This window comes from Coturnix japonica, linkage group LGE22C19W28_E50C23, assembly GCF_001577835.2.
Source record: "Coturnix japonica isolate 7356 linkage group LGE22C19W28_E50C23, Coturnix japonica 2.1, whole genome shotgun sequence".
In the NCBI taxonomy this organism is placed as follows: domain Eukaryota; kingdom Metazoa; phylum Chordata; class Aves; order Galliformes; family Phasianidae; genus Coturnix; species Coturnix japonica.
The window spans coordinates 206,212-230,680 of NC_029544.1; the positions used below are offsets into that span (position 1 = coordinate 206,212).

Here is a 24,469-nt window from a genome sequence, read left to right on the forward strand (position 1 = left end):
ACACAGACCTTTGCCCTGTGATTTCTGGCTAGTTTATATGTTAAGAACAGTTTTGTTACTGAAAAAAGGAGTTTCAGGTGCTGTTTTAGCCTTAATTAAGCTCAAAATGGCCACGAGCAGGGAGGATTTCCATCATCATTGGGTCATTTTAGGGTTATTCTCTCATTGCCATTAAGATGAAAGGCTGTGGGTCTCCTCACAGCGATTCTCTGATTCTCATTAATTGAACAGTATTAATTTATTTTTCCTTTAGAGGTTTCTCAATATTGATCAAGATTTACTGGAAATTGAACGTGCACTGGAGAAACCACTGTAAAATTGGGATTCATGGTCAATAATGTGTTTGTCTACTCTTACCCAGAGACACGTAACCATTAACAGGCACATACAGCAGCTACTGCTGATGTTAGATGATAATAATTAAACTGTATCTCAACTATGATGATTTTAAGTCAGTCCAGTGTTTAATCTCAAGTGCCTTGGCTCCCTATGGAGCCTTACACTACTGCTTTGTTCTTCCAGTGACGAGAAAACCCCCAAATCCTGATAGGAATTGCTATGGGAGTGCAGGGAGCTCAGCTATTCAGGCTCAAGTCTCATGCATTTCTATGTGAAATAACATAGAAGCAAAAATACGACTGCTCCCTTTTATGGGCCTAAGTGCTAAACAACCCTGGTTCCTTCCAAAATCCTTCAGGGAAGCAGCAGATAAAGAAGTAAAACAAGCAAATCAGGCATCGATATTTATTAACACAAGACAAAGGAAACACAATCAATGCGTTAATGGAACACTGTCCAGCCAGATGTTAAATTTAAAAATGTATAGCTAATCTAATCTTAAATAAATAAAAACTTTTTACATAATTACATAATGCTGTAGTCTGAATTTGACAATGGTAAATAGGGTGACAGAAATTAAAGGAAAAAAAAATTGCATTTAGGGCTAGAATTGTTCATTTTTACAACCTTTTTTAGGACAGTTAGTATGACACATCTTAATTACATTTATTTAAACCAGAGATGCAGTGCAAACGTTAACGAAACAGGACTTGAAATTACCTGTACCCAACACATTTTGCTTAGGGAGTATTCAGAAACAGTAAAACATACAAAATACTTTAGTTCCAAGTGGTAAAAATTCCTAGTTTAAGTTTCACTGCAGCTGGTAGCTTGGAGTCTGACAGACAGCAAGAGGAGATTATTTGTCCTCTGCAACTGGATAAGCTGCAAAGCCAAAGGAGCGTGGAAAATCTGCTTCTTGGGACTCAACACTTGATTCAGCAGTTATGGAACAGAACCCAACTCTGAACCCAAACACACAACATCAGAACCCTTCAGTGGCCCCGCAAGTTCAGTGGAGTTAAAATATCTCGGTTTCCATGTGGAAAGACACCAAGCAAGCATTTGGAAGTGAAATGGTCACATCTCTTGACAGCCCTCCCAAGACAACCAAATAATCATTTATCAGTTTGGAAGAACAAACTGACCCTGACCTCAAAGAGGCTAGCAATGAAAAATACTTAGCACTTAGTGCTGTACAGTTAGTTACCTCACAGGGATGTTGTAAGGATTAGGTAATATCCTCATCTACAGATGAAGAAACTGAAGGAGTGAAATGACCTATTGAAGGGCCTTGTGGCAAGTCATCAGCAGAGCTGGAGATGGAAATCGGGGTTTCCAGATTCACAGCTCCATATTTCTTCCTCTCCCAACACAATGCTTTTCACTGCACCAAACACAGACAAAAGCATTCAGTGAAAGCCAGCCCAGCCAGCTTTATATATCACTTAGTGGCAATCAAGAGTAGAATGTTATCTCGTTCCGAGGACAGGAGTTTAGTTCTCAGAGAAATTCAATATACCAGGAGATAAAGATGAAGAGCACGCAGTAAACTCGTGAGACAAAAAAACCCAGATTTGAGAAACAACCAAATACTTCTCCATATAAAGACCAAAGGGGAAAATCAAAACCACATCAGGTGTGCCAAAGAAATCCATCCCACAAAGTCAACTCGCCATATGCTGGGAATCTCTGAGTGGATTTATACATCCACTTTTTATTGCTGAAAAGAATAAAAGGCAAGTAAAAGAAAATCTGTACTTGAAACCCATTTCTGTGGGCAAACAAGGAGTTTGTTGAAACAACTCCCCCAAAGCTTTGATTTCAGCAAGAAAAAGTCAAGGCCCTTTGTTGCTTTATTCCTGAAATATGCAACAAAAAAAGTGAAGCTGCACCGCTGTGCAAGAAAAATCAAAAAGATAAGGAGTGCACAGCAAAACAAGGAGATTCTCTCACTTCACTGGCTGGAAAAGAATAATTTCAGTGCACTTCACACTAGAAATAAGCAGCTGCAGTTCCAAGTGTATTAGTCACAGTTACACCTGCTGCTGTCCTTTTGCTGTTCATACTAAAGATACTAAACTCCATCTGAGGGCATTTTAGGATGCAGGTTGTAAGGAAATAGAGACCAGCAGCAGAAACACTGTCACATCCACACAGCAGCACAGAACTTTCACTTGCTGTGCTGCTTCATTGCAGGGGAAAAATAAACCCTGTAGAAACACACGCTTATAAACTGAAGCATTTGCAAATAACACAACCTGAGATGCTTCAGCACTGAATATCTTCCAAAGATATTCAGAACTTCCCATCCGTGCTGCAGTGCTCCTGTCCTCAGAGCTAACAGAATGCATCAGGAGTTGTTCAAGAACCAAAAGCTGGTCATTTGCTTACAGGCCCGCCAGGTTCTGCGCTGATAACTGCCACAGGATCTTCAGAGCTCATCCTATAAACCTTTTAAAAACCGCCTACAAATTTGGAACGAGGTAATGTGGAGCATTTTAAGAACAAGTTTATTTACACTGTATACCATATTCGACTCAGAAAAACCCTGCTGCAATACCTTGGTATCAACTCTCATTGCTTCCAAAATCGTATTTCCTTAACACCCATAGGAATTTAGGATAAAATTCAGGATTACGTGAATAAAGGTCGTTCTGAGTCAGAGCTTAAACGCCATCTCTCCCTTCAGCCCAGCATGCAGTTGCTCCCAAGCAGCAGGAAGAGCTTGGACCCGCTGCTCTACAGCTTCACTGACCAGTGTGAAAGCTGACACAGCATTCTGAAGGTTGGGATATTCATGTTAACGATGCATTTACCAGAACCGCTGTTGCATTTTCGTGCCTCCTCCTGTAGAACTGCTCTCAGCCCAAACCCCAGAAATTGATAGCAAATTGCTCCCAGGGAACGTTTGGAAGGAATCTGGGTCACCGTCTCCCAGCTTACAGCAGAGCCCATCTACTGTGATTCTCACTGTACCCTCGAGGGAATTGGATGGAATAATGACTGAACTGCACAAGCAGGGAATTGAACTGCGTGTTCATCACCAGATTCGATGCAACTCTTTAAGTATCTCAGCCTCGCTTAGGAAGATGTGCCTTTAAATCATGGGTTTGTATGTGCTACGACACGCTTCTGGCCAGCAATAAAAGACTACATACTGAAAGAAGAAAACCTGTGTGAGATCTTCGTATCCCACATTAGTTGTCTAACCAAATGTAATTATGCTAAGGACCACAAAAGTTACTTGCCCTTAATTTCTACCTTCAGCTGTCATCATTAACCAAGTTAATTTTCTATCTAAGTGAATTATGTATAATATTTACATATTTAAAATATAGGCAAAATTCTTTTTTTTCTTTTTTTTTTTTTTAATTCAAGAAATATCTATCTGAATAAGTAACTCTTAGATTCCGTAAGTTATTGATTTGGTCATGGCACGATTTTAAATAAGCTGTGTGATCCCACGGAATGGATAGCTACAGTACAGATGCAAAGTACATTATATAGTAGGGAACTGCAGAACTCCGACGACCCTCCTCTTAATAGTTCATTATCTTAACTAAATAAACCCTCCCCTTAGAGAATCCTAAAACAGTATTAGATAAAAATACAAATATGTACAACAGATGAAAAAAGTAACACTACTGTAAAGGCCTTAGGAATTTTGAAGCTCACACGCTTGTCAACTTTGCATTTGCTATAAAGCTAATATTTCAGTAAACCATTACAAATTGTTTTCCATTGTCTACCACATTTCCTTTTTGTTTTTTTTTTCCCCGTTGGTAGTTAATGTGATCTTAATACCACAGGATGAGATGAAGGGAATGTGGTAGCAATCTCAAACTTGATATCAAGTATTAGTAATTTTCACCAGCTTCATTTCTACGGCCACCCTTTATGTATGGTGGTCCCATAAGGTTTCTGAGCATCGCTCCCCCACACACTACATGTTATAAGCAACGTATATGGGGTCTAACTGGTCAGCCAGAAAACTGTCACGGAGATGCATCCGTTGTTTCTCCCCCCTGGAATTGATAGGAATAACTCCAGGATCAACTACCACCACCACTCCCACAATGAGATAATGTTCTTCCAGGACCACGTTTGTAACCAGAGGAACTAAATCCAGGGCCTCCTGTTCACAGCCACACAGCTCCACGACGACCACGAGCAAGTTGGTCCACGTGAAGACAGCACTGAAAGTTACAAAGAACAAACCAACAGAAAACAGAGTTATTTCCACAGATACGGAAATGCAGAGTTTCTCATTTTTTATCCTTAGATAGCATTTACCACCTGCTTCGCACTGCATTACCAAGCAGTGTAACTCCAATGAATACCCAGTGTCAATGTGCCAAACATCAGTTCAGACACAAATCAATTTGACGAATGAAATAACTGCTGCCTTCACCGACCCAAATATAACCACACAACTGGAAACTGTAATTTCTATTTTGAATTACGGCTTGCAAGACAAGATTCACAGTCAGTCAGCCCAGTATTATTCTCACCTATGTATGGGAAAGGAGATGCATATCAAGATCACACAACTTGCTGATGGTAACACAAAAGAAGTATCTGAATTTGCCTACATTCTGTGTTTGTGGGTTTTTTTTCCCCCCTTATTAAATCCTGCATCTTTACATAAACACTGCTACGTTCCACCTACATTAGGATGAATTCATTTTTCACTGCTATTTTACCATTCAGCAATGCTCCTGTGTGTCCGGGATACAGACGTCTCAATATCAATTGGGTGGTAACGCAGCCCCCTCAGTTCCAGAGTTTCATCCAGTGCTCCAACAACATACAGTGCATCGTGGCGCTCTAAAGAGGAGAAATGAGAAATGAAATGTATGCACACTATGAAAAAAGGAAGGGGCAGACAGTGAATGGGATTTGGATACAAATCAAGTGTCTCCTTTTTGCACTGATGGGAATGTATCCATTGCACTGTTTGGGAGAAAAGACTCGTTTCTGTCATACCTCCACTGGCAGCTGTCAGCTCTGTCCGACGGACAAAGCCAAGGTACCCAGTCCGAGCCCAAAGTGTCTGAGCTGCATCTCCAAAGCTCAGACGAGTGTTGAAATGATCGGCTTGAAGGGTTTCGTTGTCGTAGATGGTGTAGTAGCCACTGGCTGTGTGTGGGCTGTTCACCCAAATCTGCAGAAGTGGGGAAAAAAAGGTCCACATGTTACATCAAAAGGGCATCTTTAGAGTGTTTAAATAAAGCAGATAATAAACTAACAAGGAGGGTCTTATTAGGGATGAATGTAACTAAGGCCTTCCAAGTCCAAAGATGTTTTATGCTTAGCTCAAACAGCCAAACATCCCAAAAATGGATCTTGGAGATATCCTCTGCTAATGACATTAAAATGAGGATATGGAAAACCTGTGGACTTTTATAATTTCAACACAGATTGAATGTACTGTTGTGTTATTAAGATAAGCAGAGCAAAATATAAATCAGATTATTTGGAAGCCAGCCATAAAAGCAGTAATTCCACTTTAAAAAGGTATTATTGCTTACCATCAACTCAGATAATCAAAGAGAAAATACAAATTAAGAAGCAGACAGCAGGAAAAACTACCCAAAAAGTCAAATCTGTGCTTACCTCTCCGAGATGAGAATCTCCAAGAGGCCCTTTTGTCTCAGGATTAACAATAACCACTTTGACTCCAGGTAAAATCTAAAGATCAGAAGAAGGAATACGCAAATCAGTTTGTGAATTATCTTCACACACAACTAAAGCACCGAGGCAGTTCATTTATTTCCACAAAGGTATGGTTTCACCCATGGAAATGACTAACACGTATAAAACATGCTAGGGCATGTACAGTGAAGCACTATCAGAACAGAAGTATTTCCTGTCTGAAGAGCCACACGGGGAAGGCATTCTATTCCATTATAAATCAAAGTAACCTTTCAGAGGAGCATTGTAACCAACACTCTCATGCTATGCCACAAGAGCACCATTCCCAGCATCAGGAGGGGCAGGGGAGTAACATGAAATTACCTTCCCAGACTCCGAGAGCAGCAGACTTTGCGGAGCTCCCCTTTCCACTAAACGGACTCTGAAGTTAAAGAAAACACAGTCAGGAGAAGAAGAAAGCTGAAATCTACTGAGAGGAGTGGTAGCTCAGTACTATCACAATGTTTTATAGTAAAGCAAACTTACTGTACCTGTCATGTCTCAAGGACTTCAGATCTACATACACTGTGGTAGGATCAGGCCCAGAAGTTCCCTAGGAAAGGGGACATTAAAATGAATATATTTTAGGCAACTTGTGCCTGAGCTCAAAGATTTCCAGGGGCTCCACGCTGACAATGAACCTCACATCCACATCTCCCAATCTTTGCAGTTGGGCTCAGGGAAGCACATCAGTACAGAGAGAAGTATGTTGTATTTACTAAGCATTAACACCAGTGCAGGATACATCTTGAGGAGGGAAACTGCTACAGAGACAGCCTAAGTGCTCTGAGCTACCAGCTCTGGTGCAACTGGAGTCACAGGTTAAATAAAGAGGTCTTATTTCAGTTGTTTTGGGTATTTGTGATGTAATCTGGCAGCTGAAAAGAGAAGAAGCCGCTCAGATCTTGTGCTAGTTGTTCTCTGCAAAGCAGGTGTGGGGCGATGCTCATGGTGGAGAATCACATGCAGATTAGGAGGTTTGCATTGTATTCTCAATTGGTAACGTAGAAAACTGACAGCATTAACAACACAGGCCCTAGAAAGCATTCTTCTTACCTGTAAACAGATAGCAACGTTGACTCTTGATCCAAAGGTGGTGCTTACAGCACGAGATGACAGGCCAATGTCTTTGAAGAGTTTTGAGAAGGAATGAGTGAGAGAAACTCGTGGCCGTTCCTCTGCAACAACCACACACGTCCGGACACAGGACAGATTAATTCCTCGTGCCTGGAAAAGAGTGTGCAAATGAGTGCACAGGACCTCTGCCACACTGCACTGAGACCTAACCCCCCTGAGAAAGGGACTTCTTGTGCTCAAGCAGTGTCCTCTTTTCAGCTCCTATTTGTCACTGTAAGATATGTCTGACCAGAGCCTGAAAATATTGGGAGAACAAAATCATCAGCTCTGCTCCTTCCTCTGCTAGAGAAGGTAGCACCATGTGCTTCTGCAGAGCTTGTCAGCTAAGATTACATCTTTTATTCCCTATTTATATAGATGGAAACCAAACCAAGTGAGAATGTACAGTCATTTATGGAGGTTGCACCGAGTCTTTAACTAAACCGAGACCAGAATCCGTTATTACTTCTATACCTTATTATAAATGCACTGAACAGCACTAGCAATACGAACCTGTACATTATTCTGTTAAGTGGTGACACACCACAAGGCATGGGGACTCTATGCTTCCAACAGAACAAGGCTGATCCTTAACCTTGTAGAAGGAGTGCACAAATTACTTCAGTAAACCCCAAGCAGAAAACACCTCAAGCCTTTTATGCTGCTATTTTTTCCTTCATCTCATCCCCCGGGAGAAAACACCTTTATTTAGCCAAGCACTTAATGTGTGTGCTTTACATCATATGCTGGTCTGAGCCTTCACTGCAGACTGTTATATAAGCAATTCCTCTGCAGAGCATTTTGCTGCTGGCATCCTCTGTTCAGGGCTTGCCCAGCAGTCTCTGACACTCCTTGGCAATGTGCCACCCACACTGCAATACATCCACCTTATTCGATTTCAACCCTTTTAATTTCCTGGGGCTCCAGAAGTTCTTTTGTTGCATTTGCTCTCTGAGCAAACTGTGGACAGCAGACTCGTCCATCATTATGCTGTTGTCTTTAACAACCGTTTCACTTCACTTGCTACAGCAGTTTCATTAATGCACAAAGCCTAATAGTCAAGAAACATTTCTCACCTTTAACATTTCAACTTGGTTTCCAAGTCCCTTTGTGCACAGTTCCATGACTGAATAGGAACAGAAAGTGTCCCTTATTTTATGTTGGCTGACAGTAGATAACCAGAGAGAAAGATTGGATTCCAGCTCCATAGGAGGAATTAAAATTGACTGGTGTCCAGAATACACACTGTGAAAAACACCAAAGTGAAGAATACTTTTGTGTAGCGGGTAACTACCTTTAAATTAATATTTACTATATTTTCATTTTGTCTTATATTCCTGATAGACCAAAAGCAAGCTGTGGGACTCTGATCCGAGGCAAATTGATGATAGCTCCAATGCCTGCATTCTGTAGCAACAATGTATTATAAATATGGCTTACTTTACAAGAACAATTTATATGCACACACTGAAAACAAAGGGAGAATCAGCTCAACCACACAATCTACAACAAGAAAACTCCCTTGCTGCAACATATAATCATGGAAGAAAGGCAAAAGAAGCACTCTGGAGCCAGTAATATTTGGCAGCACAAATATACATAATCCACATGGGATAACAACTTGCTAACCTGCAGGAAACGGGAACATATTATTGTCAGTTTAAGGCAAATTCTCCTCTTACTGCCAGTTAGTCATTTTGTAATGCCAAAATATCTGCCTCATTACAGATGTGGATTGCTACTTCCCATTTAAAATCAGCCAAGAGTTAACCTTTATCCTTTTCTCCCTCAAAGGTCCTACCTGCAAAGGCACCAGAGCACAAACCCTAGTCCACAGTAGGGGTCAAGACAGATTGCAATCTGCCGTGAGGAGTAGAGCTCACACTGAAGCTTGATGGCCCTGCAGAGGCCGCTCACTGCTGCGTGGGACATCTGCAACACCAAAGACAGAGAAACCGTGCTGACATCTCACATCACAATAGGATTTCATCAAGGTAAGAATGACAATTGGCCTGTTAGCATTTCCCAATAAACAGTATTTCTTTTTCCCTTATCTCCCAGAGCAGATGCGGAACCATATGAGCCAGAAACTGTGACAACAGCTACTGCTGAAAGGTTTTGAGCTTCTCAGACTCCAAACAGAGCTGATCATTAATGACACACTCTTTCATTTTTCAGTTTCATATCATCTTCTCTGTCAACTGCATTCCTATTTTGCTCTTAGTGTTGGGGGGGAAGCAAAAGCACACAGCTGTGCTCCTCACACCCACTGCTCCCTGGTGGGAGGCAGCAGAACTCCTGATGCCCGCTGTAGAGACCTCTTTCTATACAGCAGAGCTGATTCTTCAGCTGAAGTCACACTGCATTGCACGCAGGGAATTTATAGCCTTACTAACTGAAAAGTATGGCCTTTATTTAAGCTACAAAGCCAGTTTTGGTGGAGGTAGGTAGAAGAGATGGTCTGGATTGACAAAGACACCAAAACAATTCAGCTTTTAAGAGCATTTTACTGTACCTTCACTCCTGTAAGCATGCCTGTTGTAGAAACACTAAAATCTAGATATGCTAACATTTCAGACGTAGGTGGTTTATAGATCTGAGAGAGCCGCTTCCTGGGCAAGTCATCTGTGCAAGAAAGAAAGAAACGTGTTTAATTTTTTATTACTAAATTACTATTTAAAAGAAGAACAGTTTTCAGAAAGACTGAGGCAGACCATACATTTTTTGATTAAGATATTTTCCAAAGACAACACACAGAACAAAAGAAGAGTCTTGCAAAAAGCCCTGGAGAAAGTTATTCATTCTCTTCTGTGTGTAAAACCAAATATTTTAAATACATGACTTTAATTTTCTTAAACTCCAGGGTCAATGGATGAAGCACGATCAGGTATGAGGAGACACAACCAATCCAAGACCACATTCTGCTTCTTATGCCCTCTGAGTTGCTCAGTCACTCTACAGTGCCAGACCAGGAGGTCAGGTTAAGTCAACCACAACATGGAATGTTGTCATCAAGGAATTACTGTTATCTACAACGTCTTTCCATGCAAATTATGACCCATCAATAGTTCAACAAATGGAGGAGAGAGATGAGCAAAGATCTGCCTTGTCTCTCTCATCATTTTTCTAAACATTCCAACAAAATTTTATGAGTCATCTGGTTAACATCTGGAATGAGGAACAGCCTCTCCCTTTGGAATTCAATGGTAACCCCTTCAAAGAACTTGAAAAAGTCTTCCAAGTCCACGGACCACACCTGTATCAATGATGGTCGGCCAGGTTTTCACATCTACAGCAGCAGCTGCCTCTCTGGATTTCAGTAGTCTCATTAAGGTCTGGGTTGTGAGAATACAGGCAGCTTTGCTGACCTAAAAAGATAAACAACTGCTAATAAAGACAAAAGCAACTCCCTCAGATACTGTCAGTGCAAGATTTCATATTCACAGGATGTATTTCACCACCTTCAGCCACCTTCCCCTTGGTAGACTTGCATTAATTTCTGTGGCTTTTCCAGCACTTCCTTCATTAAAGCCCCAAACTCAGATTTAAAGGCAAACAACCTTTAGAGCAAGTAAATTATTTCAGCAGCCCAAATCTAACTTCTTCTCTGTGTTTATAATGTGGAGATATCCTGTCTAGATTACTGACTTGGAAAATAACCAATAACAGGATTTGTCCTGTCCAGTAAGGAGCATCAACATGAAATCTTAGGTAGTAACATCACATTAGTATCCCTGCTAACAACTGTTTCATAGAAGAGGTGGTTCTCTCTTCCCTCTTATGAATTAGAACGTTGTCCTTCACCACTGTCATGTAAATGACAGCTGTGCTAACTACTCATAGGTGAGAGGCTGAAACAAGAGTGCTCCAGCCACACTAAGGTCCCATTACTCACTTCCACGATCATTCGCACAGTGGGCAGAGTAGCAGTGAGGCTCTGAGCATGAGGTGGTCTCACGGTCACAGGGATGCAGCCAGCATACAAACAGCCATAGAACGCGGTGATTAGCTCAATGCCTGCAAGGACACGACAGGCTGTAGTGTACAGCACCCTGGTGACACCCCTGAAGGCTTTTTCTCTGAGCATCAGTTCAAATTTTCATTAGAAAAAGGTACACTCCCGCAGCACACGTGTGCAACATAAGCAGGTCAAACAGTTAGGCCAGCATGGCAAGGAAGCTAAAGAAGCCTGGGATAAGGGACTGGGAAAGCAGAGAAGACTGACCACAGCAAACCATATCCATTTTTCAGGAAAAGAATATCCCAGTGTTGAATGACTCAGAAATCAGTCAGTTCAAAACAGAGTCTCTGGTAGTGGAAGTACACTGCACCTCTCATCAGCAGTGAGCGCCGTACACAGGCCAGGTGATAAAGGTGTGAGCTACCAGTGACAGCAGGCAGACCACACTTCCCAACTTACTGCTGTAGAAGAGGCAGCTAACAGAGCTGAAAGTGATGGCACCAGTCTGTACCAGAACCCACCCTGCCATTTCTCACAGCTTTCCCTGGATAAAGAGCTGCTAATTGTCAAAGTGACTTCAGGCAAACAAGATCTGAACAGACCAGGAGCCAAGAGGTCTCTTGTTAGGGCACACAATGCATTTCTCCAGCACATGCAGTGTGGTCACACATTTCTAATAACCTTGCATCATACCACGGGTTCTTTGATAACCACAAAAAAAGTGTTTTTATCGTAAACATCAGGAGACAGTAACATCCCTAGAGCTGAGAGCGTCTCTCCAGGAGTGAGAAGATACAAATTGATTCTTCCAAAACTAAAGAATCAATGTTGGAGTTGTGATACTGCAACTGCAAGACATGAGGACAGCCCTTCATGGAGTGAAAACTGGATCAGGAAGTTACACAGTCCCTGATGTAATGGTGTTCAATTATCCCTCCTGAACTTCCAGATCTCAATGAAACATCAAAGAAACACCATACTGTATTTTCACAGTGGGATGCAGCTCTTTTGAAAGCTTGCTTACCAGGAGGATAAAGAAGCACCACGTTGTCTCCTGCATTGAGATGTCCTTTGTCACAGAGCACTGACGCAATTCTCTCAGCTTTTTTGTGCAGCTGAAGGCAGGTGGCTGTACACACAGCAGCTCCCTTGAAAAGAGATAGAAGTGTTCTAACCACAGCCTCTGACAATGGTTTCCAACCAGCACAACACGTGTCAGTAAGACAGCTGCTGGAACCAAACCAAACAACCTTGTTCACTAGCATTAGTCTATAGCTACTAGTTATCAATACCTATATGCTGCTGGTGCTCACTGAGCTGTTTATCCACTACAATTCGGAAAAGACAGAAATAGAGTTAGATCTGTTCTAGAAAATTCTACCTTCCAGGAGTCAGTTCAGGTCTTCTCACACCAGAACCTTGCCAGAATATACTCAACAGGGATACATCATTAAATGATACAGGAACCAGTGGGACCTACAAATACGCTCAGTTTTAAAATGAAGCATCAAACCACTGTGGGCATTAAGATGACAAATGACCTGCAGGTTCAAAGGTGCAAGTTTTAAGTTAGAAATCCTAGGGCAACATCTGACAAAGAGGCTAAATAGGGGACACTGCAGCAGGTAAAGATTTTAAACACAGTCTCAAACTTGGGCTGAAAAAACACGCAGTGGACCTCAAAAAAAAAACAACAACCAAAAAGCAACTGTACCTTGGCATTTAATAAGAGGAAGAGCGCGTGGTCAGGAGTTGTGTGAGCTCTCCACTGTAACACCTCTGTCAGGAACTGGTGCTAAAACAAAAAGGAAGTACCTAAATACTAGTTCCTCTATTTAGTCAATACTAAGTTTGTCTCACTTTGCTGCCTTGCATTCAACTGAAGGGTAAACTCTTCTTGCACACTCCATTGTAACAAACACTGACTTACCTTTTTAACTAAATCATTGTCTTCTATTTGACCGAGATCTCTTCCAGAGGCCTGAGCAATACGCTTCCCAGCAACCAGGTTCCCCACCATCACAGAGGCAGGGCCAACACCTGTTGGTTAAGAAGAGCCACATAGAATCAGAATACTCTCACATGCTACAAATGGTGTCTTTCAGTATTACCTGCAGCAGGGTAATGTCTAAAATAAGCAAAAGCTCACAGCACTGGAGGCCCTATAGAAACTTATAACAAAGTGACTTTTCCTTTGGTAAAGTAGTGAAGCTGAAGTAGCGAGCTACAGTTCACCAACATTAAACAAAAGGGACTCACGTTACCTGGTTGTTTCTGTCGAGGCTTAGGCAAGTTAGTAACACAAGTGTGTGGGCACATGAGGATGTTGCATGGATGCAGAGAGCCCTCCAGAAAGTGCTGTTTAGTTTGAGAGATATGGATCCCTCCCAGTGGAGTTTTTGGCAACGTATTAGCTGGCACAAGAGCAAGGCAATATACACCCACTTGGTGAATGCTGTCAATTGCCTAAAGAAAGAAAAGAAGGTCACTTGAATTTTGGGTATTACTGGCTTCACTGCCATGCCAAAGGACAAAACTCTACATTTGTAAGTTAATGAAGGAGCAGGGCAGTCACTATCATTCAATTTGACCTGTGTAACATTAGTTACTCTTATTCAACGTTAAGAGTTAAGCGCCTGCTTGCATCCCTACTCCATTCCATATACCAGAAGTCCATTTTTAAACTTTTCATGACTAAAATCTCAAAATATACACAGTTGCTTGTGATCAAAATCACATGATTTTGATCCTAGGATTTTATCCATCTGTCTCTCCACTCCATCATCACTCTGTTCTTTTTTTGTCTTTCTCAGCACTCGGGCAACTAATACATTATTCAGGTTACCAGGTACTTCCCTGACTTCTCTGCCTAGTTTGCATACCTCATAACATTCCTGCATGCAGCTCTCAAAGTAAGCATTTGCCATTTGTTCTGCATTCTCAGGACTATGCTTGTTCAGCTGTTTTAACCATTCTCTGCTTACTGTCTTCTGTTGAAAATGTCTTAAAGATACGGACGACTTTAAAGCCTGGCTTTGAACATCAGTAAGATCCAACACAGCAGAACTACTGCATTTGAGCACTGGATCTGCTTTGCAGCATTGAGAGGCAATTGTGTTTCTCTATACAGTCACTGTGCTAGCATAATGATGATAATTTTGTCAGAGCTTATTCTGTGTTGCAGCCACTTTCCCAGGACCTTCAGGACACAACAGAACAGCTTGTACACAGCAGATGTACCCAGCTTGCAACCTTGTAAAGCTACCTTGTGCCAAGAGAGATCACAAGACCACACTCTCTCCATCTAGGTCATGCTGATGGCCTCTGATCTACCCACACACTGAAAAGCTGCACAAACTCCCCTTGTCCACCTTTGTCTCTGGGCTTACCTGCAGTACGCGACTCATCCACTGAAAACTGTCCTCCTCAGATGCATCTGGCCTCTGCTCTGCCACCACCACAATCCTCTCATCATAGAAGACAGATACTGAGAATACAGCAATCCTAAGGACAACGGGAGATCTACATTAGCAGGAATTCTGAATGCACTCCTTGGCAACAGGCAACCAAAAAGACAAAGCTTTCTCTCTCTCTCTCAAAAATAAAAAAATCCCCATAAAGAAACCAAACCCATAGGGGCAAATACAGGGGAAAAAAATATAAGACAGCAAAACAGTGACACCAGGCCCATTAATGGCTAAACCAAAAGCATGTCTACTTCAACTGACCTACCCAAACAAACCAATTACTGAAGAGAAACGGGAGCTTACACTGAAGATCCCATTTTATTACATTACACACAGAAGTTTATGGAGAGAGGTGAGCTTTAATTTACTTACCTTCCTCTGTAAACTGTTTTTATTGACTCTACTGCCAACCCAGTTGCGACAATGTCATCAGCGTTGTGTCTCCGTCCACTGACTGTCAGCAATCCATCCATTTTTCCAACCACAAACACCAAACTGCCCTGAAAGATAAGAAAGGCACCAGTCATATATATACCTGTGTATATAAAGCAGACCTAAATTCCAGGATTTGCATATTCTGCAGCTCTTACTGGTCCATAGTTTCAATAACTACATCAACAGAATTCTCTCTCAACTATCTCTGTCACTCACAGCAAGCAATCACATACACACATTTCCAAGCACAAATGCTCTCTTTTTAAACATTTCAGGTCATCAGAACAAGCTAACACAAGCTCAGAAGCTATGATACATACAGGTCCAACAAAGCCCAGCAAGCCGGAACGGACAAATGGCACATCACCCACTGGAGAGCCAGCTGAGTTCAGAGGAATAACCTGCAACAGAAGGGAGGACGTTGGAGGCAAAGTGGATTTGCCTGAGGCTAGAAAAACATGCTCCCATGATTCAGAATCAAGAGCTGTATTGTATGCAAGTGAAACAATAAGGAGGAAATCCCTGCTACAATTGTTTTAGCAATGTGAGGAATCCTTAAGAAGGGGGAGCACAGAAAATATTTAACCGCAATGAGTTTTTCTGGGTTACTCTCCAAAAACCAACATTAACACATAAGTTACAAAAACAAGAGAACATCCAAGATTCGTTCCCACATAGGAAATCAGGAAAGAAACATACACTCTGCTATACATACCTCAAATGTATTCTTTGTCAGCCCTGCCAGCCCATAATACATCATTCCTCCTGCTCTGGAGCTAACACAGATTTCTCCAATCTCATCTGTTTTACACAGCTGAGGTGGTCCATCGGGTTTCACTATACACATAATTCCTAGGAACAATTAAACAGAGTGATTCTTTTTCCAGCACGTTCCAGAGCATTCACAGACATCCTCAGGAGGGACTCCCATGTATTCTTACCTCCTGGCATCACGTGCCCAACATCCTGAACAGTGAGTGCAGAGTTTTTGTCTTCAGTGTTGACACGAATCACACCAAAACTCAACCCGTTCATGGACAGAATGGCTCTTCCAGGTAGAGGTGCCCCAGGAACCCCAGGCCTTTGAAAGACACAGAAGTCGATACACCAAATCAGACATATCAGAGCAACCAAAGAATGCATACTTCAGTGTCTGTTCTTTGCATAACAACTTAAATACTGTAAAATGGGAGCAGAGATGTCCTCTGGTGAGGGACAGGCATCAATCTGTAAGTCAGAAAACTCATTCTTGGGTAAATGCAACACATCATGTGAATCACAGCTCCTCTTCCAGGTCTTTAGTTTAACCTGTGTTAAATACCAGCTCACAGGTGGTTACAGCGCTACTGATTTATAGAGGGCAGCAATGGACAGAAGCAGACTATGAAAGTGGCTGCCCAATGTCATATTAATTCTCATCTCAGATTCAAAAAGCACTCTACCAGCTTCTTATATCAAGACAGAAGGAAGCAGCGCAGACGACTTAAAGGTCCTGTTGAGCTATTGCCCATCTTAGAGAGGAAAAAAAAAAAAGCACTCACCTTAGGAGAAATGCTGAACAATTTAGCTACATGAATACCCAGAGTACACACAGTAAATGTCAGTGGAGCTTATTACATGCTGAAGTCAACTACGATGTGTGAACAAGCCTTAGCCAGCATCACTTAATCTAGCAAATAAACTGCAATGCTATACAGCCATTACCTCCGTATTGCAATAGTCATCGCTTCTGGAGATGTGGCACACGGACAAATTGCCTCTGGTTTAAGCCCATGACTCTGAAACAAGCTCAGGAAGGCATCGCATGAAGAAACAGACCCTGGAAAGAAAAAAAAGAGTCAACTACAATCTTTTATATCTATATGTGTATATAAGTTTCCAAAATAGCCTAGAAGTGAAGTGCAGCTTATTGACAGAGTATATATACAATATTACTACTACAAACTACATGTGACATCTTCTAAGATATCAGCATCTACTGAACAGGACCTGGATAAAGCAAGTCTGAGAAACCTCTCTGGAGAACAGCAGTACGGGCATACTCACAGGGATTTGCACCATCAGTCACAATCAGCATGCGTAGAGAACTCAAACTGACGTCTCTTTGGTCTCGATGGGCCATCATGGCCCAGTGCAAGTCTCGACACTTGACTAAAGCAACTTTTGCTGCAACCCAACACAAAAAAGAGGTGTCAGAATAAAAGAATGCTTTTCATGAGTCACTTTCATAGGAACACACACTCTAATACTATAGATGAGAAAACTCTAAGGCAAATGAGTCTGTAGTGATAAGGAACCTGAACACAGAACAGCATCTGCTGCTACATGCAGGTCACCTCCTACCACCTGAGCTGCTGCAGCCCCTTCTCCAAAACACCAGAACCATTACCACCACCTGAACACCCCCCCACTAAGGATTTGGGATCAATGGATCTCTCCATGCTCAGCTATTTTCTTTGTCTCATAAGAAGCACTGACTTGAAGCACACAGGTTGTGAGGTCCCCCATGAAATTCTCTCCAGTTTGCTGATTAAGACTTTGTGCACATTTTGCAACAAATTAGACTTGATCTGTTTGTCACTGAAGAGCAAAAAGAGAGGCTCCAAAATATTTCAGATTTTAATGGTCTTCTCTCATGTATTCTGAAATCTTCAAGCTTAAGTTGTGGAACATACAGTTACCTTTGTGAGTATGAACTCTCTGCACCCACGACAGTGGGCAGGTCTTCATCACAGAATAGGGCACGCTGATAGTATGCAATTTGTTCATTACATTCTGAAAAGCAGGAAAAGAACTTCTAAGAAAAAGCTCGCAAAACAGCAGAAATCACCCTCAGCCCCCAAACCCTTTCCATACTACAAAGCCACATCAATTTAGTGATGATGCTTCCATGCTTTCTGCCACATGGACAATTCTCTGGGGGGAGAGAGAGGTATGATTGAGTTAATAGCCAACGATCCCTAAACCGTGTCCTCAAATGTCAGTTACAAAGTTATGGAATGCTCTAGAAAGTCTTTAAGAGGCTCAACTCACCGTGAGAATGCCATGCCACAACCCTGCATCCTTCTTAAAATCCAAAACATTCACTATTGTTTCACCTGGAAAGAGAAAGTTGTAGTTTAGAAGTAAAATGTGCCTGGACAGCTGTTATTCATGCTCAAATCTGCATACATTCAGATCTGTCATTTCACACTGTCAGATCTGCTCCAAGATGTGTACGTGCAGCAAGTGCAGAGCCTTGTTTGTCTGATTATACATTCCACTACTCAGAGATCCTTGTTATGCAAAAGAAGGCAACCAAACATCAATTTAATAGAAGAAAAACATCCCAGAAAGTTGTAAGAAAACCACATTCCAGCATTTAATGGACATCAGTAGAACAGAAAGAGCCTTAACCTCTTTATGCATGAGCAGCAGCAGAAGAGAGAATATCATTCAAGCGCTGACTCCCAGAAGCAGTGAAAATTAAGAGTGATGAAGTGATGGCTTTCAAAAGACATACTCTGCATTTTAAACTACTATGACATACAGCTCTAAAAATAACACTGCAGTCAATGGATGTACAGATTTGCTTCTCTCTTCCTCCTCCCCCCAGAACTTCTTTGATGTTTCTGTGACTTCACCCACCTTCAGAATAGTTGCAGGCCTGAGACAAAGCTTGGCAGTGAGACAGCATTGCAATCCGAGACACTGTGACACCCATAACACTGCCCTCTTTGCTGGTCTTGTACTGCAGAAGGAAAAAAAGGTTATGGTGTCACTCTGGGCTTCACACATGAAGGAAATTAGAAGAGAGCCCATCTTAAATAAATTTTGGTTCCTCCAAAGCTCCAGACAGGTACACAAAAAGAACCCGATCCTTTTCTGTAGAAAAATACCAGCAAGATTGACCACAGAAAAAACAGTCATTCAGGTATCAAATTAGTTCAGATTAGGTACAGAGACGCAGACAGCAATTTAATGTATTCACGCTTATTTCATTACTACTGCTTCTCAGAACATCTCCTTCTGTGTCCATAAGTGAACTGAAAAAGCAATTTGTAAATTTACAATAGCCAAATTTCTGTTACTACTGAAATCACTGCAGTTCCTGGGAGATGACTCACCTTCTACGAACGAAAATAAACTCTGCTAGTAAGAACAGAAAATTCAAAATGCTGTTGGCTTCAGTAGTTCCAGAAATCTGTGTTCTCAGGTACAGGAAGTACACTTCCCAGCCTGGCTGACTCAACTACCAGCTTTCTGGAACAGGAAGAGTGTTTTCTATTTCATTTTGAGCAGTGCTCAATGGCCACAGAAAATATTCACTACTAAAATACGCTTCACTGCAGGTTGTACACAGTGAGATTTGTTTCAGTGACTAGAAACTGATAAGTTTAAGGTAGTGAGGTGAAAGAATTCTCTCTCTGATGATTAGAACATTAAATTCAGCTCACAGAAACTACTTTCTATTCCCTGTTCACTCCTTACCTCAATATATGCTGGCTCAGTTCCTGCAACTGAGATGTTGGGCTGCCAGTCCTTAGGAGATTTGGAGAGGTATTTTGAATCTGTCACAACCCATTTCAATCTAGGCCAACCTGGAGCCAAAATTAAAGTGGAGCATTAATAACAGTTTACTTAGTGACAGATTTATATTGTGCAAGAATACACAAAAACACATCATTTATCCAAGTTTAGTTATGTAAACACAGTAACAATCCAACCTAAGCTGGTAGCCAGAAGGCATTTCTCATCAGGGAGTTCAGTGGGCAGCAAGGCACTTCCTCTACTCAGGAAAGATCCCTGCAGTATTCCTAAATATAGACTCTTCCATCATTAATAAAACTGCATTTGAATCTGCCAAATGTCACTGAAGGGATATGAGGACAAACCATGGCTTGTACTCCCAGATCAACACAGTCGTTCTGTTGCATACACAGATCAATCTGTGCCATACACACAAAGCCCACAACAGTAAGAAAATGCTGTTGGGAAAGTTGTTCACTTTAAGCTACTGAAAAATGCATTCAGACTTCTGGAAACTGATTTCAAACAGTTCTGCTATGGCAAACTGAAAGTGACTATGTAACCGATCTAACCTTTAAACTGCACAATTTCTCCATTTTGGGTTTTTGGAAGCCCTTTCAGACAGACTTCAGTGGTGAGGGCCAAAGCAATACCACAGCTTCCCAGAAGAAAACCAATCTGCTGACCACCAGCATCCTGAGGAAAGAGAGGAAGAGGGGGAAGAGTCATTCCTGCTCAAAGACAACATTGGTCAGCTTTTCCATTACCAAATTCCAAAGACTGGTAACGCTCTGGAAATTTGCCATCATTCTTGGTTTCCTCTTACTAAATTCTTTAGTTTTAGACAGTTTTTGATATAAAGTAATATGGCAAAATAGCAAAAGTTCTGGTAAGGGTAAAGAAAATGCTTTTGTTGAGTATTCACAAAATACTTCACATCTTCAGCCTCCAGCAAAAATCAAAACACTGGCAAATGTGAAGCACGGCTTGAAATGAGACCCCATCACATCAGTCAGAAGGCGGATATACAATATTATCTGTACCAAAGGAATTATTTGCAATAATAGCAGCCAATGCTACTGTAGTCCAAACTACAGCATTGAAGCAAATGGACCATTTGCAGCTGCTCAGCACAGCTCTCTGGTCAATATGTTTTTCCATGTTTTTAAACTCTACTGCATGCTCATAACGGTCTCGCAATTGTGTTAATAGAGAACGGCTGAGGCAGCTGCTTTGTGCTGTGAAACACTTTCAGAGGTTGGTGGCCTGACTTGGTTTTCATCCCACATCTGCATATTACTCCTCTAAGTTCCATCAACGTTACCTTTCTGGTAAGAGGTACCTCTATAGGCACTGGTATCACTTCTGCTAGGAGACAGCCGTAAAATGCCACCATAAACATCACTGGGTCATTGTTTGGATACACAAGGGCTACCTACAATTCACAAAAATGTTTTGTTAGTTGAAATACAAGGGAAAGATTACACAGTTCAGATCCACAGTGACTAAAAGTCAGAAGACTTTGTTATTTTATATTCTAAGAGAGCGATTTTCACAGGGCTTCTTCAAACACTGTTCCACATATCTGTACATGCACTTACTCCCCAAGCAATCACTGTGTATACATATGAAAATGAACACAGTCAAAACAGAGTTCTAAAACTCTGTATTTCTCCCAGCTGCAATGTTCTTCCTTAGATGTACTGCAAGGCCCAGAGCCAAAAAGTTGCTTAAAGAGGAGCCAGGAGGACTGAAAAGTCACAGAAGCGTCTTTCCCCAACCACCTGACCCTGGAATAAGTGCCTTGCTATTAGAAGAACAAGATTTTAGTGTGTGTTGTAAGTTGTTGGCCTCCAAAACCCACTTTGTGCTTCACAGGGAAAACCAGACAGTCCCAAATTCATTACCCTATCTCCAGGTTTTAACACAGGTTCATTTTTGGTCCCCAGTTTGTTAAGAAGCGTGTAGGCCAGCTTGAGACTTCTGCTCCACAATTTGCCTAGAACACAAAGAAAAGAGACTTGTATAACTCTACATCAATCCAGTATATGAAAAATACTTCAATTTCTGACTGCTTTAACCATCCACAGTCACCTCTTCTGTTTCAGTTGTGCTCCTTTGTCTACAAAGCTCCCACAAAACAGGAAAAAAATTACAACCAGACTAAAGCCAACAATCCTGTGTTCTATCTGCTTCTTCAGAACAGTTCAGCACTGAAAGCCAGGGATCAACTCACCATATGTAAGGGTATAAACTGGTTTTCCTGTAACATCCAGTGCTGTCAGACAGGGGCATTTAGCTTGCGTGGTTCCCCAGCGCTGCAGTGCTGCTTCTAAGGCAGGGGGCCAGTTACAAACAACTCCCAGTGGTTCCCCCTTCACAGGGGTCATCTGGCGTCCTTCTGGCTTGGGCTGATTTGGGTCAGGCTGTGGAACTGAAGGGAAATTCAACAATGTTTCCAGTTCATCTTGCACTATTTGTTCCAGAGCAGTGAAGTTCACAAAACACACTGAGAACAAATGCCTTTTCCTTAAAGCCTTTAGGTTTAACCACCCAGTGACACAATACAATAAGTGCAGAGGGTAACAGAACTGGATAAAAGCTTAGAAAATAAGGTTGTAATGAAATAGCCAATTAATTTTTGGAAATCTAAGTGAAGACGCCTAAGCAGAGGAAGAGTTTTTAAGCATTTAAATATTTTTTGCTAGTACATTTTGGTTATTGGAAGAAGTTGGCATGGAGGAGGCCCCACAAAACTCAGCAGTACAGCGTGTCACTTCATTTTTAGTTTTAATCAGACTCTTCATGAACATATTGCCAGCAGCAAATAATAAATCTACCTGAGTCAATGTCAAAAACAAAGGCATAAAGAAGCATAGGGCTGTGTGCATCAAAAATGACTCAAAGAAACACTGAGTGCTATTACCTTCCACAATCTCTTCAAAGTCGTCCACAAAAAACTCTTTCAGAGGGGGCCTCTTGGGCCTCTTCAAGGTGTTCAGCAACTGTTGAATCTTTGTGGAGACTCTGCTACTCACAGGAACACCTGAAGGGAAAGAATTTGTCTAATAAAAGTGTGCATCACCTCTATAAATGTATATGACTTACCTTCTTTCACTGCAGGATACTTCCTCTTGATGTGTCCACTCATTCAACTATTGTTCCATAATTAACAGTTGTGCCAAACAGGATGACAATAAGCGCAATACCAATTATAATGAACCCAGGTCAGGAAATGCTGGGAATAAAACTCATTTTTAAGGCATTTTTACTCCATTCTGAAGTCTGATCTCCCTGATTTCCTCTGACAAGCTGCACTCAATGTAAACTATTGCCTACAGATCTGCACCTGAGTGCAGTATTGATCAACTGCAGGGGAAGAATGGCCAGCAGAGGGAGGGCACAACGAGCCTATACGCATTAATGCCACCCCTCTGCACAAAGGTTTATGCCAAACAGCTTACAGTGAGTATTATCAGCACCATGAGATCTTAGAGCTAAAAGTTACATGCTTTCATTCATCTTACCTGTCATTCTCAGGACTCCAGGACAGTAGCTTTAGCTAACAGTTTACCTATGCATTTCTACAGCTTTCTAGAAAGGAAAGTCTGCTATTTCTGCTATAATTTTCTCCAGTTCAGTTAAAAATAGGTGACCACTGCATCACATAACCATTTCCAACTTGCAAAATGCTTAAAGGGGACAAATGCAACCACGTGTTTTGTTCTCCCAACTCAAGCCCTTCCTCCAGGCTATTCTGGTATCTGTGTGCTCCATACCATCGGCAGTGTCCATCAGACTGGACCGATTGGATCCCTTGTGCATGCCCTTCACGATCCCTGAAGGAGGAAGGTCAATTGCTGCTGGGCGTGTGGAGGAAGAGGAGGTAGTTGCTGTGACATCTGGGGGAACTGAGAAATTTTCTAAAAATTAAAAAAAAAAAAAGGGAGATAATTGAGATGACAATTAAACATATACCTCTTATTATCAGATGGAAAAAGCAAAGCATTAATTACCTGCTACCAACCAGCTTAAAAATAATTCAATGGGTTGCATTTATAAGGTCTCTGAATAACACTAATCATGCTGCTTCCTAAATATTAAGCAACTTTTGGAAGCACACATTATCTATTCCAGAAAACAGAAAACAAAGGCACAAGACGAATGGCTTTATTATCCATGTCAGGAAAGCTGTTTGGTTTTCAGATTCAGATGGTTTGTTTTCGGTCACAAACCTTCAAAATCAAGCTTGTTTCTTGACACTGAGTTCTGTTAAAAAAGAAGTCTGAAATCCAAGTGACATCTGAAATATTCAGAACCCCAGAACAGAAACCTGCATCACCTGTACTGTAATCTCTCTTGCTAGAATTGTACTATATAACTTTTGTTTTGGCCAGTAAAGCTTCCTGAAACCAAACAAGCAGGAGTCTATTGACTACAGCACATCAGCAAACAACCACATCAGGCTTAAATTTCTTCCAGTTCAGTGGCTGCACAGTGTGAGCCTGTCCAACAGTTAAATAACGAGGAAAGTGAGCTGGGTCTGCCTTTTGCTTTAAGTTGCAAGATGCTGTTTTGCTTTCCAGATGAGTTTGTAAGCTTCAAAACTGCAATAACTGCATATTTCAGTAACTCATCAACTTCTTCAGCAAGCAATTTTTGCTTACATGGGATTTCTTTATACAACACCATTGGCTCAATTATCTGATAGGGCACAGATATTCTATTCTAGCTTAATAGAAGCAGCAACTGTTGCTTTTGAAGGGGAATAAAAACAAATCTTGAAACTGCACATTAGCTTACAAAGATACAGTCCGAAGGAATGCAGCAAGGTTTGTGCAATTGATTCTCTCTGCTCCTCTCTAAGAAAGAACTGCACACCTTTGGAGATATGGTGGCAAGGAATATTTCTCGTGTGCTGAACTTTTAAGCTCACAGGAAAGGA

General features: G+C 41.5%; 1 protein-coding gene across 4 annotated transcripts in view; it reads right to left on the minus strand.

Moving 5' to 3' along the window:
• Nucleotides 1-730: 730 nt before the first annotated feature.
• DIP2B (disco interacting protein 2 homolog B) overlaps nt 731-24,469 on the minus strand; it is a 59,389-nt gene continuing 35,650 nt past the window's right edge. For 3 of the 4 annotated variants that reach the window (XM_015886830.2, XM_015886832.1, XM_015886829.1), the window contains 33 exons: nt 23,304-23,447; nt 22,451-22,570; nt 21,761-21,958; nt 21,432-21,523; nt 20,849-20,959; nt 20,097-20,220; nt 19,486-19,595; nt 18,643-18,745; nt 18,049-18,113; nt 17,697-17,790; nt 17,062-17,181; nt 16,720-16,834; nt 15,957-16,096; nt 15,731-15,867; nt 15,336-15,416; nt 14,953-15,080; nt 14,503-14,617; nt 13,378-13,579; nt 13,044-13,153; nt 12,828-12,908; nt 12,138-12,261; nt 11,048-11,169; nt 10,409-10,520; nt 9,668-9,777; nt 8,954-9,084; nt 8,229-8,397; nt 7,093-7,263; nt 6,528-6,589; nt 6,361-6,418; nt 5,959-6,033; nt 5,329-5,506; nt 5,046-5,169; nt 731-4,538 (listed from right to left, as the gene is read on the minus strand). In XM_015886830.2, coding sequence (XP_015742316.1) covers nt 4,286-4,538; nt 5,046-5,169; nt 5,329-5,506; nt 5,959-6,033; nt 6,361-6,418; nt 6,528-6,589; nt 7,093-7,263; nt 8,229-8,397; nt 8,954-9,084; nt 9,668-9,777; nt 10,409-10,520; nt 11,048-11,169; nt 12,138-12,261; nt 12,828-12,908; nt 13,044-13,153; nt 13,378-13,579; nt 14,503-14,617; nt 14,953-15,080; nt 15,336-15,416; nt 15,731-15,867; nt 15,957-16,096; nt 16,720-16,834; nt 17,062-17,181; nt 17,697-17,790; nt 18,049-18,113; nt 18,643-18,745; nt 19,486-19,595; nt 20,097-20,220; nt 20,849-20,959; nt 21,432-21,523; nt 21,761-21,958; nt 22,451-22,570; nt 23,304-23,447 — 4,079 coding nt within the window. In that variant the 3' untranslated portion in view covers nt 731-4,285. The remainder of the gene's footprint in view (nt 4,539-5,045; nt 5,170-5,328; nt 5,507-5,958; nt 6,034-6,360; nt 6,419-6,527; nt 6,590-7,092; nt 7,264-8,228; nt 8,398-8,953; nt 9,085-9,667; nt 9,778-10,408; nt 10,521-11,047; nt 11,170-12,137; nt 12,262-12,827; nt 12,909-13,043; nt 13,154-13,377; nt 13,580-14,502; nt 14,618-14,952; nt 15,081-15,335; nt 15,417-15,730; nt 15,868-15,956; nt 16,097-16,719; nt 16,835-17,061; nt 17,182-17,696; nt 17,791-18,048; nt 18,114-18,642; nt 18,746-19,485; nt 19,596-20,096; nt 20,221-20,848; nt 20,960-21,431; nt 21,524-21,760; nt 21,959-22,450; nt 22,571-23,303; nt 23,448-24,469) is intronic. The other variant, XM_015886831.1, reaches the window with a different exon arrangement.